Here is a 16,296-nt window from a genome sequence, read left to right on the forward strand (position 1 = left end):
TAGACCTCCACAAGTCTGAACCATGTTCATCTGTACAAACAATAGTACGAAAGTGTAAACACCATGGGACCCCACAGCTGTCATGCTCAGGAAGTAGACGCGTTCTGTCGCTTAACGATGAACGTACTTTGGTGCGAAAAGTGTATATCAATCCCAGAACAACATCAAAGGACCTTGTGAAGACGCTGGAGGAAACGGGTACAAAAGTATCTATATCTACAGTAAAACGAGTCCTATATCGACAAACTGAAAGTCAGCAAGGAATAAGCCACTACTTCAAAACCGCCATAAAAAAGCCAGACTACGGTTTGCAACTCCACATGGGGACAAAGATCTTACTTTTTGAAGAAATGTCCTCTGGTCTGATGAAACAAAAATAGAACTGTTTGGCCTTAATGACCATCGTTTTGTTTGGAGGAAAAGGGGGAGGCTTGCAAGGTGAAGAACACCATCCCAACCATGAAGCATGGGGATGGCAGCATGTTGTGGGATTGTTTTGCTACAGGTGTTACTGGTTCACTTCACAAAGTAGATGGCATCATGAAGAAGGGGAAATTGTGGATATATTGAAGCAACATCTCAAGACATCAGTCAGGAAGTTGAAGCTTGGTTGGAAATGGGTCTTCCAAATGGACAATGACCCCATGCATACTTCCAAAGTTGTGGCAAAATGGCTTAAGGACAACAGTCAAGGTATTGGAAAGCCCAGACCTCAATCCTGTAGAAAATGTGTGGGCAGAACTGAAAAAGCATGTGCAAGCAAGGAGGCCTACAAACCTGACTCAGTTACACCAGCCTTGTCAGGAGGAATGGGCCAAAATTCACCCAACTTATTGTGGGAAGCTTGTGGAAGGCTATCTGAAATGTTTGACCCAAGTTAAACATTTAAGGCAATGCTACCAAATACTAATTGAGTGTATGTAAACTTCTGACCCACTGGGAATGTGATGAAAGACATGCAAGCTGAAATAAATCTTTCTCTCTACTATTCTGACCTAAAGTGGTGATCCAAACTAACCTAAAATGGCATTTTTACGAGGATTAAATGTTGGGAGTTGTGAAACTGAATTTAAATGTATTTAGCTATGGTGTATGTAAACTTCCGACTTCAACTGTATAATTTCTTGTGCTCTTCTCCTCTCACATTTTCCCTTCACTTGTGGACATCAGTCCACAACACATCAGATGTCTGTCTTTACCGCTAACCGCTACACACAGCCTACATTGTTGTCACGTCTTGGTCAACAAAGCTAGCTACTAGAACTAACTCTACTAGAACTAGGCGGGAGATTCAGGGCGTCAGTTCATTCACATCAAAAAGTACAGTGGTTAGCAGTACACTACAACAATCTTTCCCAACCAGGGATACTAGGTTCACTGGGGGTACTTGGCCTATCCACTACGGGTACTTGAAGATCCACCATAGCTTTTAGTACCATATTTGAGTAACTTCCTGTGTGGATAGATACTTCGGCGATTTACCCCAACATGCAGTTGTAGGGAGTGGTGCAATATTAGCAGCTACTGCTTTAAATTTAATACCACTGTCTTCCCTCCCTACCCTGAGATGAAAGGCCAGACCTTGAGTTATTTAGTTTCTCCTCAGGGGTAACAGGGAGGCCTGCACTGTGTGAACCAATGAGAAACATCTGGACAACCTCCCCAGAATGATTTTTAAGCTCAGTGAAGCTCTTCTTGGTCGCATCCTCTTCCGCTATAGCCGCAACCGCTTTTCTACCAAATACAGTACCAGTCAAAATTTTGGACACAACTACTCATTGAAGGGTTTCTCTTTATTTTTTGCAATTTTCTACATTGTAGAATGATAGTGAAGATATCACAACTATGAAATACCACATATGGAATCATGTAGTAACCAAAAAAGGGTTATCAAAATATGTTTGAGATTCTTTAAAGTAGCCACCCTTTGCCATGACAGCTTTGCACACGTTTGGCATTTTCGCAACCAGCTTCATGAGGTATCTAGAATTAATTTCAATTAACAGGTGTGTCTCGTTAATTTGTGGAATTTCTTTCTTAACACCTTTGAACCAATCAGTTGTGTTATGAAAAGGTAGGGGTGGTATACAGAAGATGATAGCCCTATTTGGTAAAAGACCAAGTCCATATTATGGAAAGAACGGCTCAAATAAGCAAAGAGAAACAACAGTCCATTACTTTAAGACAAGAAGCTCAGTCAATCCAGAAACTTTCAAGCATTTTTACATTTTCTTCAAGTGCAGTCGCAAAAACCATCATGCGCTAAGATAACTGGCTCTCATGAGGACCGCAACAGGAAAGGAAGACCCAGAGTTACCTCTGCTGCAGAGGATAAGGTCATTTGAGTTACCAGCGTCAGTAATCGGCAATCAACTACGCCTCAGACTGCAGCCTAAATAAATGCTTCATAGAGTACAAGTAACAGACACATCAACTGTTCAGAGGAGACTGCCTGAATCAGGCCTTCATGGTTGATTTGCTGTGACACGCACTCTATCCCATTTGTTTTGGGTTTAGTGGGACTATAATTTGTTTTTCAACAGGACAATCATCCAAAAACACACCTCCAGGATGTAAGATCAATTTCACCAAGAAGGAGAGCGATGGATTGCTTCCTCAGATGACCTGGCCTCCGCAGTCACTCGACCTCAACCCAATTGAGATGGTTTGGAATGAGTTGGTCTGCAGAGTGAAGGAAAAGCAGCCAACAAGTACTCAGCATATGTGGGAACTCCTTCAAGGCTGTTGGAAAAGCATTCCAGGTGACTACCTCGAAGCTGGTTGAGAGAATTCCAAGAGTATGCAAAGGTGTCAAGTCAAAGGGTGGCTACTTTGACTTGAAATCATGTAGTAACCAGAAAAGTATTAAACAAATTAACATTTATTTTAATGTTCTGAGCAAGGAACTTAAACATTAGCTTTTTTATATTGCAATTTTACTTTCTTCTCCAACACTGTTCGCATAATTTAAACCAAATTGAACAGGTTTTGTTTATTTATTATTGATTTTATTTATGTATTATATTAAGTTAAAATAAGTGTTAATTCAGTGTTATAAAATACACTGCTCAAACAAACAAAGGGAACACTTAAACAACACAATGTAACTCCAGGTTAATCACACTTCTGTGTAATCAAACTGTCCACTTAGGAAACAACACTGACAATAAATTTCACGTTGTGCAAATGGAATAGACAACAGGTAGAAATTATAGGCAATTAGCAAGACACCCCAAATAAAGGAGTAGTTCTGCAGGTGATGACCACTTCTCAGTTCCTATGTTTCCTGGCTGATGTTTTGGTCACTTTTGAATGCTGGTGGTGCTTTCACTCTAGTGGTAGCATGAGACGGAGTCTACAACCCACACAACTGGCTCAGGTAGTGCAGCTCATCCAGGATGGGACATCAATGCGAGCTGTGGCAAGGTTTGCTGTGTCTGTCAGCGTAGTATCCAGAGCATGGAGGTGCTACCAGGAGACAGGCCAGTACATCAGGAGACGTGGAGGAGGCCGTAGGAGGGCAACAACCCAGCAGCAGGACCGCTACCTCCGCCTTTGTGCAAGGAGGAGCAGGAGGAGCACTGCCAGAGCCCTGCAAATGACCTCCAGCGGGCCACAAATGTGCATGTGCCTGCTCAAACGGTCAGAAACAGACTCCATGAGCGTGGTATGAGGGCCCGACGTCCACAGGTGGGGGTTGTGCTTACAGCCAAAAACCGTGCAGGACGTTTTTCATTTGCCAGAGAACACCAAGATTGGCAAATTCGCCACTGGCGCCCTATGCTCTTCACAGATGACAGCAGGTTCACACTGAGCACATGTGTCAGACGTGACAGAGTCTGGAGACGCCGTGGAGAACGTTCTGCTGCCTGCAACATCCTCCAGCATGACCGGTTTGGCGGTGGGTCAGTCATGGTGTGGGGTGGCATTTCTTTGGGGGGCCGCACAGCCAGAGGTAGCCTGACTGCCATTAGGTACCGAGATGAGATCCTCAGACACCTTGTGAGACCATATGCTGGTGTGGTTGGCCCTGGGTTCCTCCTAATGCAAGACAATGCTAGATCCCATGTGGCTGGAGTGTGTCAGCAGTTCCTGCAAGAGGAAGGCATTGATGCTATGGACTGGCCCGCCCGTTCCCCAGACCTGAATCCAATTGAGCACATCTGGGACGTCATGTCTCGCTCCATCCACCAACGCCACGTTGCACCACAGACTGTCCAGGAGTTGGCAGATGCTTTAGTCCAGGTCTGGTAGGAGATCCATCAGGAGACCAGGAGCATGCCCAGGCATTGTAGGGAGGTCATACAGGCACGTGGAGGCCACACACACTACTGAGCCTCGTTTTGACTTGTTTTAAGGACATTACATCAAAGTTGGATCAGCCTGTAGTGTGGTTTTCCACTTTAATTTCGAGTGTGACTCCAAATCCAGACCTCCATGGTTTGATAAATTTGATTTCCATTGATCATTTTTGTGTGATTTTTGTTGTCAGCACATTCAACTATGTAAAGAAAAAAGTATTTAATAAAAATATTTCATTCAGATCTAGGATGTGTTATTTTAGTGTTCCCTTTATTTTTGAGCTATATAATATATATATATATTTTATTTCTTTCATCACATTCCCAGTGTGTCAGAGTTTACATGCACTCAACTAGTATTCTATAGCATTGCCTTTTAAATTGCTTAACTTGGGTCAAATGTTTCAGGTAGCCTTCCTCCAGCTTCCCACAATAAATTGTTGAGTAAATTCTGGCCCATTCCTCCTGACAGGGCTGGTGTAACTGAGTCAGGTTTGTAGGCCTCCTTGTTCTCACACGCTTTTTCAGTTCTGCCCACACATTTTCTATAGGATTGAGGACAGTGCTTTGTGATGGCCACTCCAATACCTTGACTTTGTTGTCCTTAAGCCATTTTGCCACAACTTTGGAAGTATGCTTGGGGTAATTTTCCATTTGGAAAACCCATTTGCAACCAAGCTTTAACTTTCTGACTGTCTTGAGATGTTGCTTCAGTATATCCACACAATTTCCCCTTATGGTGCCATCTATTTTGAAGTCCACTAGCCTCCTGCAGCAAAGCACCCCCACAACATGATGCTGCCACCCCCGTGCTTCAAGGTTGGGATGGTGTTCTTCGGCTTGCAAGCTTCCCCCTTTTCCTCAGAACATAACGATGGTCATTATGGCCAAACAGTTATATTTTTGTTTCATCAGACCAGAGGACATTTCTCCAAATAATATGATCTTTGTCCTCATGTGCAGTTGCAAAGCGTATCTGGCTTTTTTATGGCGGTTTTGGAGCAGTGGCTTCTTCCTTGCTGAGGGGCATTTCAGTTTGTCGATATAGGACTCGATTTACTGTGGATGTAGATACTTTTGTACCTGTTTCCTCCAGCATCTTCACAAGGTCCTTTGCTACTGTTCTGGGATTGATTTGCACTTTTCGCACCAAAGTACTTTCATCTCTAGGAGACAGAATGCGTTTCCTTCCTGAGCGGTGTGACGGCTGTGTGGTGTTTATACTTGCGTACTATTGTTTGTACAGATGAACGTGGTACCTTCAGGCATTTGGAAATTGCTCCCAAGGATGAACCAGACTTGTAGAGGTCTACAATTTTTTTTTCTGAGGTCTTTGCTGATTTCTTTTGATTTTCCTATGATGTAAAACAGAGGCACTGAGTTTGAAGGTAGGCCTTGAAATACTACATCCACAGGAACACCTCCAATTGACTCAGATTATGTAATTAACCTATCAGAAGGTTCTAAAACCATAAGATTTTCTGGAATTTTCCAAGCTGTTTAAAGGCACAGTCAACTTAGTGTATGTAAACTTCTGAATCACTGGAATTGTGATACAGTGAAATAATCGGTCTGTAAACCATTTTCTTTTTAGATTACTTGTGTCATGCACAAAGTAGATGTCCTAACCGACTTGCCAAAACTATAGTTCGTTAACAATAAATTTGTGGAGCGGTTGAAAAATTAGTTAGAATGGAGTCATTAAAACTGTATTTAAACTTCCGACTTCAACTGTGTATATATATATATTAATCGGTATCTGCTTTTTTTGATCCTCCAATAATTGGTATCGCCGTTCAAAAATCCTAATCGGTCTATCTCTAATAGGTATGCACATTAGCTTTGACATCGGTTTTTAACATCGGCGTTAAACTAGACATTGGGCCGATACTGATGTTTGCATTTTTAGCTAATATTACCCTATTCCAATATGTTTACTGACTATATCGTGCATCCCTAGATATTTTCCTTGCCAAAACAATCCTGATATTTCAAATTTTAGCGGCCCTTTTAAGCATTCTAGTCTAGTACACACATGGACGCATGGTGTGTACACATGTTCTAAGGCACTGCATCTCATTGCAAGAGGTATCACCACAGTCCCTGGTTCGAATCCAGGCTGTATCACATCTGGCCGTGATCGGGAGTCCCATAGAGCGGCGTGCAATTTGGTCCGGAGTAGGCCGTCATTGTAAATAAGAATTTGTTCTTAACTGAATGGCCTAGTTAAATAAAGGTGTTACACACACACGTTATTTTGTTGTCATTTACGTATGTCCCCATTTTACCGTTTTAAAACATAATCAAAACCTATTTATTTCACTTACTTGCTGTGCTGTTTTGTTGTTCATTTGTTTAGTTTCATTCTCAACCAGGATTTCTCATACTATTGGAACGCACTGTGGGTCTTTGTGTGCCAAATAACACTGTTTGATGTGAAATAAGCTTGTTGACCAATCAGGACCTGAATATGACTGCACACCACACAATAATTTAACGCCTTACATTTTTTTTACATAGTTATCACACTCACTTGTATTTCATGTCAAAACGATTCATCGATACATAGCATAACATCTGTTTCAGTAGCTATAGCTAACTGTGTGTGTGTGTGTGTGTGTTCTAACAACCCTAATTTCTAAGACCGTTATTTGATTAATAGTGGTCGGACCCATCTTTGAAGCTAGCCACAATAAGGATTAGCCACAATAGTGGACTTAACGCTGACCTGGAGAGTTTTTTTTTCTTCTCTCGATCCCCTCTGAAAGGCTGCACATAAACATGCTGCACATCTTATGTTCTCCATTCAAACTTGAACCCATCGGCAATACCATCGACATGCACTTTGGATCTTACTTCTGACACCAAACGTAGATAATTCTGGGGACAGGCAAGGTTAAGGTTCCTGCAGCACTTTGTTAAATGGCACAGAGGTGTGTGTGTGTCGGCATCCCACACTTTTTATGCAGTGCGATTTTATGTGTGTTTGGTCTACAGTGCACTGCAGGCCTTTTGTATTTGTGCATAAGTGTGAAACCCCAACAGAGCTATGGGGTGGGAAGATGTTGTTCTCTCTGAATAGTATCGTAAAGGGTCAGCCAGTATGACTCGAGGTTGTGAGACCAAACAACTCTGTCAGCTTTCTAACTTCCTTCCTGTAATTGTTACAGTACTTGAGTTAACAATTAGTGTTTAAACTAGATGTAAACCACCTTGTTTCAGCTGTTCCTTTTACCCGGTTGTGAACTTGCAACGTTATTACCTTCTCTTCGGGGACATCAACTGATGTGACCAGAACTTGGCTCCAGGATTACTTTGTAGGTGACTGGGTGTGTAGCTGGGTGGGGTTAGAGTAATGCTTTGAGGTAATGACTAGTAGTAGCAAATGCTATTGCTAATGACTAATGGCTGCATATAGTGCATTTTATGGCTGTACTAACTGTGTTTTGATAAAAATGAGGGGGTCAGTTGTTCCTTGACTTTTGACCATTTATTTGCATTCATTACGTCTGTCATTAAGAAGGGGTTTGGTCCAAATCGGATGTTGGTATTATATTTAAGGAACATTTTAAGAACCCTTTTTATATTGAAATGGCCAATTTTGGTACAATCAATTGGCTTAAATTCTCAGTTAAAACGTTCCTGAAACATTTCTCTTAGAAACGGGTAAACTACAGAAACCATTTCAGAACAATCTGAGATGGTGGGTGTCATGGCTTGCTGAAACTAAATGGAATGACCATGTCCTTAGCTTGTGAGCCACTTTTGGTCTGAGTGGGACTTAAAGGGGATAGGCTAGGCTAATGGTAATGACAACTGCTATACCACAGGGCTCACAGGGAAACCCTGCCCTCTGGTGTGATTTTTAAGGCTGAAGCTAACAAGAAATGTAATGCCACTGAGCTCTATGTAACTCCTACTCTCCCCTGGGAGCTAACGAAAGATCAACGTGGCTTACTGGAGATCGGCGAAGTAAAGGCATGCCAAAGAGAGATCCACTAATCTTCTTTCTTGAACTGACCGGACACACACTGCTTTAGAATTACAAGTACACTTAGTTGCTCCCTCAGTTAATCATTCCTATCACACCATTTTAAGAACACATTAAAGTAGTGTGGTACTATTAATGACCAATGATCCTGATGAACCCATTCTTGGCATTGCTACAAGTTGTTCATGGCTGTTTAGCACTTATCAGATAGGGATTTCCCAGAAGTGGGTCTCGCTTGGTAGGCACTAGGCAGCCTTCCACTTCTCTGGAAAATTATTCCATGCCAGACGCTTTCAAGCACAGACTAAGGCGGATGGTCTTGTCGGAATCTAATGTAAACCTCCTGAGCTGACATTTTACATTCCTCTAAACCACTACTACGTCATCCACCTTTCCTCATTGGTACTCTGCGGCCTCTACCAGAGGTGTATGCTGTTACAAAAAAAAGGCTCTGTTCCAATTGAAAATGCAACCTTTCTCCATTCTTGAAAGTAATCGCTGATTTCACACTGTTGAATAGGTGACGGCTGGGCTAGCTTTCATCTTATTGAATTGTGAGAGATCAGTGATTACTTCAAGAAAACTAGGAAGGCAGAACTAATTTCAACAGGGCCTAGGGTTGCATTGTGGAGTTCACAAGTCAAGGCAGTGGACTATAAACTGGTCTGGTATGTTTCACAACGACAGGAGGAAGAGTAATTTCACTACTGCCTGTATGGAACACAATAGCAAGTCCTGCAGGCTCTAGTTTTGTCTTTTTATTATTGTCATATGATGCAAATAAAGACCTAGTTAAGCTGCAGCTGGCCCAGAACAGAGTGACACATCTTGCACTTCATGGTAATCAGAAGGCTAATATAAATACTATGCATGCCAGTCTCTCTTCGCTAAGAGTTGGAGACCGACTGCATCACTTTTTATAACAAACGTTAAATTCCAAAGAATTTGCATAGTCAATTTACACACAGTTCTGACACACACTAGCCCTACCAGATATGCCACCAGGGGTCTTTTCACAGTCCCCAAGTCCAGAACAAATTCAAACAAGCGTACAGTATTATATAGAGCCATTGCATGGAAGTCACATCTCATATTGCTCAAATAAACCCACAAACCTGGTTTAAAACAAACGGATCAAGCAACAACTCACTGCAAAACGCTTCTCCCGTATTTGACATAGCCTACATATCAATACATACAATCTCTATGTCCCGTTTTTTACATTTGTAGTTCTGTCCTTGAACTGTTGTCATATTTCATGCTTTGTGTGGACCCAAGGAAGAGTAGCTGCTGCTTTCTCAACAGCTAATGGGGATCCTAATAAAATACCAAATGTCACCCTACATTTCTGTAGAAGTGAATGACGAGGACCTTTTTTAAACACATGGTCCGGAGTTGGGGAAACGCAGAGGGGCGAGGGAGGAGGCGTTAGAGCATTCTGTGCAAGCTTGTACAGTGACCCCACCTAGAGGCACATTCTGACAGCCCCAGGGACAGGAAGGAAGTGCTGACTCACACACTCTTGCACTCTCACTCTCTAACACTGTCACTTTGAAGGAAAAGGCCCTGCTCTCACTCAAGTGGATCCAAGTCAACACACATGAGCACCAACTGCATGCGACACACACAAAGCATGGCCATACCCACAACAGTTATTTTCCCGAGCTAGGCTGAAAAGACGGGCTACACGGCCTTCACTTCCTCATATTCTGATGGCTAATGTCCAATCGCTGGAAAATTAACTTTGAACTCAGAGCAAGGCTTCAATCACAGAGGTACAGTGGGGCAAAAAAGTATTTAGTTAGCCACCAATTGTGCAAGTTCTCCCACTTAAAAAGATGAGAGGCCTGTAATTTTCATCATAGGTACACTTCAACTATGACAGACAAAATGAGAAAAAAAAATCCAGAAAATCACATTGTAGGATTTTTAATGAATTTATTTGCAAAGAATGGTGGAAAAAAAACATTATTAACCAAATACTTAATCTCAATACTTTGTTATATATCCTTTGTTGGCAATGACAGAGGTCAAACGTTTTCTGTAAGTCTTCATAAGGTTTTCACACACTTGCTGGTATTTTGGCCCATTCCTCCATGCAAATCTCCTCTAGAGCAGTGATGTTTGGGGCTGTTGCTGGGCAACATGGACTTTCAACTCCCTCCAAAGATTTTCTATGGGGTTGAGATCTGGAGACTGGCTAGGCCACTCCAGGACCTTGAAATGCTTCTTACGAAGCCACTCCTTCATTGCCTGGGCGGTGTGTTTGGGATCATTGTCATGCTGAAAGACCCAGCCACGTTTAATCTTCAATGCCCTTGCTGATGGAAGGAGGTTTTCACTCAATCTCACGATACATGGCCCCATTCATTCTTTCCTTTACACGGATCAGTCGTCCTGGTCCCTTTGCAGAGAAACAGCCCCAAAGCATGATGCTTCCACCCCCATGCTTCACAGTAGGTATGGTGTTCTTTGGATGCAACTCAGCATTCTTTGTCCTCAAAACACGACGAGTTGAGTTTTTACCAAAAAGTTATATTCTGGTTTCATCTGACCATATGACATTCTCCCAATCTTCTTCTGGATCATCCAAATGCTCTCTAGCAAACTTCAGACAGGCCTGGACATGTACTGGCTTAAGCAGGGGGACACGTCTGGCACTGCAGGATTTGAGTCCCTGGCGACGTAGTGTGTTATTGATGGTAGGCTTTGTTACTTTGGTCCCAGCTCTCTGCAGGTCATTCACTAGGTCCCCCGTGTGGTTCTGGGATTTTTGCTCACCGTTCTTGTGATCATTTTGACCCCACGGGGTAAGATCTTGCGTGGAGCCCCAGATCGAGGGAGATTATCAGTGGTCTTGTATGTCTTCCATTTCCTAATAATTGCTCCCACGGTTGATTTCTTCAAACCAAGCTGCTTCCCTATTGCAGATTCAGTCTTCCCAGCCTGGTGCAGGTCTATAATTTTGTTTCTGGTGTCCTTTGACAGCTCTTTGGTCTTGGCCATAGTGGAGTTTGGAGTGTGACTGTTTGAGGTTGTGGACAGGTGTCTTTTATATTGATAACAAGTTCAAACAGGTGCCATTAATACAGGTAACGAGTGGAGGACAGAGGAGCCTCTTAAAGAAGAAGGTACAGGTCTGTGAGAGCCAGAAATCTTGCATGTTTGTAGGTGACCAAATACTTATTTTCCACGATAATTTGCTAATAAATTCTTTAAAAATGTAACGTGATTTTCTGGATTTATTTTCTCATTTTGTCTGTCATAGTTGAAGTGTACCTATGATGAAAATTACAGGCCTCATCTTTTTAAGTGGGAGAACTTGCACAATTGGTGGCTGACTAAATACTTTTTTGCCCCACTGTACATCAGGGAATGCTGTTTCTTTGTTTGTACAGAGCCATGACTTATGGACATTACACTAAACTCTGCTATTCAACCAGACAGCTTTTCCATTTTCTGTATGGATCAGGTTCTGGTAAGAGTAGGAGGAGGTGTATGCTTCCTGATCAACAATTCCTGGTGTACTGAAGTTGAAACCGTCTCAAGCTCCTGTTCACCTGACCTGGAGTTTCTAATTCTAAAATGCCAACCCCACTATATGCTGAGGTAATTCACGTGTGTTATCACAGCTGTGTACATACTGCCACAACAAACATCAAGGTGGCACTCCGCGAACTGTGAAGGAATCCTCTCACCCGGAAGCAGTCTTTACTGTCGTGGGATATATTAACCAAGCACGTTTTAAAACATTCTTCCAAATATCACGAATATGTATCCTGCCCCATGAGAGGAAACGTACTGGACCATGTACATACAAACATCCAATCAGATCACATCTCCCTGTTCCTACTCCCCACCTACAAGCATCAATTCAAGAGCGAGCCACCAACAGCGGTTCTGGACAGAGGAGGCAGACTCGATGCTGCAGGACTGTTTTGAGAATATTGATTGGAATCTGTTCAAAGACTCATCCACCCAGGCCTCATCCATCAACATTGAGGGAGTATACATCGTCAGTCACAGGCTTCATTAGGAAATGTGTCTGTTGTACCCACAATCACAATCCGGACATACCTCAACCAAAAACCCTGGATGACCGGAGATATCCGTGCCATGACGAGAGCCCGTACTGCCACATTCAATGTGAGCAGAACGAACCTTGATGACTTGGTGGCGCACAAAGCATACAAGACAAGTAGGTGCGAGCTCCACAAATCCATTAGGGACGCAAAAAGACAATACAGACTCAAACTTAATTGATTTTTGGCTACTCGCAAAGCATGTGGTAAGAACTACAGACTATCATGGACTACAAAGGTAAATTCACTGTCTCTAGTGCCCACCGAAACCTCCCTCTGAGATGAGCTTAACACATTCTATGCTCGCTTCAAGGCAGACAACACGACCAGGTGCTTTCGCTCTCTGAGGCTGATGTGAGAAACTCTCAAGAGTGAGTACTTATGGCATCCCTGGCCGCGTCCTTGATGTGTGCTGACCAGCTAGCAGGCGGCTTCTCGAACGTCTTCAACCCCTGGCTGTAGTCCCCACCTACTTCAGAGACCACAATCATCCCAGTGCCCACGATTAACAAGGTGACATGCCCAAATGACTATCGCCCCGTCGCACTCACCCCGGTCATCATGAAGAACTTTGAGGGGTTGGTCATTGCCGACATCAAGGCCAGCATGCCAGGCACATTGGACCCATTCCAATTTGCCTACTGCTCCACCAGGTCCATGGGAGATGCTATTCACACGGCCGTAACACATCTGAACAAAAGGAACACCAATTTGAGAATGCTGTTCATTGACTACAGTTCAGCATTCAACAACACTATTGTTCCCTCCAAGCCCTGGTTCTGGATACTACCCTCTGTAACTGGATCCTGGACTTCCTGATGGAAAGACCACAGGATGTGAGGATTGGCAACACCTCCTCCACACTGACTCTTAACACAGGGGCCCCCCAGGGGTGTGTCCTCAGCCCTCTGCAGTACTCCCTGTTCACCCATGACTGCGTGTCTTTGCACTACACCAACTCCATCGTCAAGTTTGCTGACGACACCATGGTTGTAGGCCTGATGATGACCAACAACGAGGAGTCAGCCTATAGGGAGGAGGTAAGTGAACTGGCATTGTGGTGCCAGAAAAGCAATCTCTCCCTCAATGTTAGCAAAACAAAGGAGTTGCTTGTTGACTTTAGCAAGCAGAGGGAACATTCCCGATACACACCAACAAGACTGCATTCGAGAGTCAGCAGTCAAGTTCCTCGGTGTCCACATCACCAAGGACTTGACATGGACCAGCAACACCACCAGTCCTGTCGACGGCACAGCAGCGTCTCTACTTTCTAAAACGACTGAAGAAATTTGGCATGCCACCCCGGGTCCTCTCCAAATATTATCACTGCACCATTGAGATCATCCTGACGGGTTGCATCACAACCTGGTACGGGAATTGCTCCATCCAAGACCACAATGCCATCCAGCGGGTGGTGAAGATGGGCCAGTAAATCACCAAGACAGCTACTCGAAACGGTGCCTGACGAAGGCCCACTGCATCAAGGACCCCACAAACCCCAGTCATGAGCTGTTCACTCTCTTACCGTCAGGCAGATGGTACCGGAGCATGCGTCTGATGCCATCAGACTACTGAACACTTGAACTGGACAGACCACCTGCACTGACTCTCGGCACATATGCTACACACACATTGCAACTGCTGCTACCAGACTTAGCATTCTGCACAATTTAAACACTTGCTCCCCCAATCCCTCCTTCCCCAAAAACATGTGTAAATACACTACATGCTCATCAAACATATCATTCCAGAATCATGGGCATTAATATGGAGTTGGTCCCCACTTTGCTACAGCCTGCACTTTTCTGGGAAGGCTTTCCACTAGACGTTGGAACATTGCTGTGGGGACTTGCTTCCATTCAGCCATAATCATTAGTGAGGTTGAGCACTGATGTTGGGCGATTAGGCCTGGCTCGCAGTCGGCGTTTCAATTAATCCCAGAGGTGGTATTTTATTATTTCTTATTGTTGTCTAATGAACCTGCAAGTAAGCATTTCATTTGACTGTGAATACCATGTGTATCCTGTACATACGACAAATAAAACTAGAAAATGTCACGTAAATATACACACACGATTATTTCCGTAATAGACTCTTTAAATAAATGTAACACCCTTTTGATAGTCACTTGGTCAGGTACTTATTTTACTTGCACATCAGCCTTCCAAATAATACCTTGATTTTTATTTTATTTTTTATTATCAAGGGTTGAATGTGTCTGTTTGCCTTTCCTATGTATTTAAAGACCTACATCATTGTGTGCCATATACTGTAGAATATGACAAAATAAATGTTGTGATATTAATGAAAGTCGACGTGGTTAACTTCCTAGCAGTGCATTGCAACATACTGTGGTCAAACAGTTGGGAACATGAGCCCTGTCTAGGAAAAGGATTTCTGATGACATGTTCATCCTCTCCATTTATAGATGCTGGAGTTCATGCTAAACTGATCTCTCTCTCTCTCTCTCTCATTCTCCCTTGCTCTCTATTCGTCTTCTGTTTCCTTCTCCCTGTTTTCATCTTTCTCTCTAACTTAGGCAGAGGCCAGGCTTGCTCTGAAGAGGGCGGCCAGGGCAGAGGCCAGAGAGATCCGTATGAAGGAGCTGGAGAGACAACAGGAGGAGGTATAACTAAAGAGCACTACAATACACCCAAATGCACTCATAATGTACACACTTATCTTATAGAACACATGCACACAAACATGCATGCAAATAGTATCCATACCTACAGAACAACTACAGTTCGAAAGGACAGACAAAACCAGACCTGATGTAGTAAGGTACCTTACAAAGACTTAATCCCAAAACTACCCCAAGCTTTAGGCACCTTGACCCATGTCACATGACCAAGGAGTCAGGTCGGGAAGCGCAGTCTGTTATTAAAGGCATTTCCTGTGAACAGTGTTTCATTCTTAAACGTCCTGTGCCAGGGTGGGTCCAGTGGTCACCAGTGTTAATGGTGTACCATATCCATTGCACTAGAATGCACAGCTGGTAATTTCTACCAAACAAATTAGCATACACTCTTAAGTCATAGTGCGAGACTTTGGCAACTAAGCCCTTTTTCCACTTACCCAGTCAGATGAACTCATGGATACTATTTTTATGTCTGCGTGCAGTTTGAAAGAAATTGCTAACTAGAGTTAGCGCAGTTACTAACTACATAGATTTAACAATGACTGTAAATCTTCTCTAATGTTATTTACCAATCACTTGTGAAACTACCTTCAAACTACACAGAGACATAAAAAATGAATTGCCAAAAAAGTCACATTATCCCTTTAACACCATCAGTATAATCAACAGCCAAGAACATTGTCATTAGATCTAGGAAATAAGGGATCCTAGTTTTGCCTTTTGGGACCCATCATTTCTTAATAAGATTAGTCTAATCTTAGTGTGATCTCGAAGTTATGCTATCTTTACATCTAGTACCATATGCTCCAGAATATTCTATCTAGTTGCCAGCTTAGTGCATTCGGAAGGTATTCAGACCCCTTAACTTTTTCCACAGTTTGTTACATTTTAGAATAAGGTTCTAATGTATTACATTGTTTTGCTTCCCTCATCAATATACAAACAATACCCCATAATGACAAAGCAATAGCAGGTTTTTAGAAATGTATAAAAAAATAATTAAAAAAATGAGGGTCTCCCGAGTGGTGCAGCGGTCTAAGGCACTGCGTTGTAGTGCTAGAGGCATTATAACTGACCCGGGTTCATTCCCGGGTAGTTATTTCAGCCTTGGAGTCTTCTTGGGTATGACGCTACAAGCTTGGGACACCTGTATTTGGGGACACCTGCATTTGCAGATTCTCTCAAGCACTGTCAGTTTGGCCACTCCTGCGTTGTCTTGGCCGTGTGCTTAGGGTCGTTGTCCCCCCCCCCCCACCCCAGTCTGAGGTTCTGAGCGCTCTG

At 43.1% G+C, this 16,296-nt stretch overlaps 1 protein-coding gene across 3 annotated transcripts in view; it reads left to right on the forward strand.

Moving 5' to 3' along the window:
• LOC110519988 (leucine-rich repeat flightless-interacting protein 2) overlaps window positions 1-16,296 on the forward strand; it is a 72,618-nt gene that overhangs the window by 6,380 nt on the left and 49,942 nt on the right. For all 3 annotated transcript variants that reach the window (XM_036974114.1, XM_036974113.1, XM_021596926.2), the window contains exon 2: window positions 14,914-15,000. In XM_036974114.1, the coding sequence (XP_036830009.1) occupies window positions 14,914-15,000 (87 nt within the window). The remainder of the gene's footprint in view (window positions 1-14,913; window positions 15,001-16,296) is intronic.

This window comes from Oncorhynchus mykiss, chromosome 3 (genome assembly GCF_013265735.2).
Source record: "Oncorhynchus mykiss isolate Arlee chromosome 3, USDA_OmykA_1.1, whole genome shotgun sequence".
Classification (NCBI taxonomy): domain Eukaryota; kingdom Metazoa; phylum Chordata; class Actinopteri; order Salmoniformes; family Salmonidae; genus Oncorhynchus; species Oncorhynchus mykiss.